The 2,006-nt window shown below is 59.8% G+C and overlaps 1 protein-coding gene across 1 annotated transcript in view; it reads left to right on the forward strand.

Moving 5' to 3' along the window:
- Nucleotides 1-339: 339 nt before the first annotated feature.
- The window catches only part of SDRG_00259 (hypothetical protein), a 2,983-nt gene continuing 1,316 nt past the window's right edge, over nucleotides 340-2,006 (forward strand). The window contains exon 1 of the mRNA XM_008605727.1: nucleotides 340-1,976. Within this exon, the coding sequence (XP_008603949.1) occupies nucleotides 381-1,976 (1,596 nt within the window). The 5' untranslated portion in view covers nucleotides 340-380. The remainder of the gene's footprint in view (nucleotides 1,977-2,006) is intronic.

The raw sequence follows: 2,006 nt of genomic DNA on the forward strand, positions 1-2,006 counted from the left end.
ATTGCGTCTTGCCTAGCATTGGCACTTGAATGTAGTCTGACTATGCAGCCTCGACAGCTTAACTCAAATTGCTCGTTGATAACACCCGAAACCTCCTGACCAAGATACACGGAGGCCCAAGCGGTCTCTGCGCTCATCCGGAGTTGCTGCCTTGCGGGAAAAGCCGTCGTACGTGATTGGCTCGCGACGTTTCCCGAACCGTCGCGCCCTTTGGAAAAGGCGCCCAAGAGCCGTCGCGCGCGGGATTGGCCCCGAATATTTGATGTCGCCTCTGATTGGTGCCAAAGTTTTGCACCCGATCCAAGCCCGAGCACGGAACAGGGCGTCAGTATTCAACTACTGCACTCGAGCTCACCCTCGCAGTACCATCTTGTTTCGCGATGAAGGTGTTTGTCCTTGGCTTGGCGGCCGCAACGGTTGCCACGGGCCAGCAGTACAACGGAGCCGCCACGTACGGCCAGCAGCCTGCGTACGGCAAGTACCAGCCTCCATCGGAGCCTGCGTACAAGAATCAGCCCGCCAACAACCAAGCTGGATACGGCAAGCAGCCCAGCTACGGGAACAAAGGCGGCTACGCAAAGCCCAGCTACGGCGATAACGACGGCTACGACGGCGGCTACGACGGCGGCTACGACGGCGGCTACAACGGCGCCTACAACAAGCCCGCTACTGGATACAAGAAGCAGCCCGACGCTGGCTACGGCTATGACAACCGCTACAAGCAGCCTAGCCAAGGTTATAACAAGCAGCCGAGCACTGGTTACGGCAAGGACAACGGCTACGGCAACAACAACGGCTACGGCAACGACAACGGCTATGGCGACTACGACCCGACGCCGATCTCGGACGAAGACCGCTTCCACCGGTTCTACGACAACCTTAAGATCTGCAAGGCCGAGAACGCGCTCGAGAGCTGCATCATCTCGTCGGCGTCGCGCGCCGACTGCATGAGCGCCGCGCGCATCAAGCAGTGCACGTCGTCGTTCATCACGGGTCTCTGCTCCGACTTGGCGACGACAACGACCAAGTCGTACGACAACGGCTACGTCAAATGCTCGGCAGACACGTGCACGGACGCGGCGCTGGCCGACTCGCTCCTCGTGTACAACAAGCTGCTCCGCGACGTCAACACGGCGCTGGACGTCACCCCTCAGTTTGACCAGTGGTCGTTCACGACCATCAAACTGGCGCTCGCGAGCACGCGCAACCACGCCGACTGCGTCATCAAGGGGTTCCTCAGCTACCTCGACGGGTGTGCGACGTCGTCCGTGCTACCCAAGCGCGACCTCGTGTGCCTCGACAAGGCGCTCAACAACGGCAAGTGCGAGTGGGGTCTCGAGACCGCGGACGGCTGGAACCTTGCGCAGTTCCTCAAGACGTACGGCCAGCTAGCGTTCAACACCGTCGTGACGTCGATGCAGCACCGATTCGGTGTCTCGAACGAGCGTGGCATCGACAAGGCGATCACCGACGTCCTCCTCAGCGTCATGGAGCAGTCGACGCAGTTCGTCCAGACAGTCAACACCGAGTATGATTTTACAAACCAAGTGACGTCGGTCGACGTCTGCGCCGTGACGCTGCCCGAGTACCAGTTGGACGCGAAAGACGGTACTGACATCAGCACGGTGCTCTTCCACTTTGCCAAGACCGAGCAAGACGCATACAACACGCACGAGTACGGCGAGACGGTCTATGGCGAATCCCCGGACGACGGCACGGCCAAGGTCAACTTGTACGACAAGTGCACGCAGTTCTTTGCGGATACAAAGAAGGACTTTGTCGAAGGCAAGGGCAAGGACTGGACGTGCGTGCCCGGTTTCTCAAGTCCGATGCGCATCAACGACGACGGCGACGTCGAGTGCATGGCGACCGACGGCAAAAACTGCAACTGGGGCGGTGAAGACTGCAATGCCAAGATCACAAACAAGGTCGACGCAGCCTTGAAGCCATTGGCGTGCGGCGCCGACCACGAGGCTGTGTATGGCTTCACGGGGTACCTCGACACG

This window comes from Saprolegnia diclina (assembly GCF_000281045.1).
Source record: "Saprolegnia diclina VS20 unplaced genomic scaffold supercont1.1, whole genome shotgun sequence".
Classification (NCBI taxonomy): Eukaryota; Oomycota; class Saprolegniomycetes; order Saprolegniales; family Saprolegniaceae; genus Saprolegnia; species Saprolegnia diclina.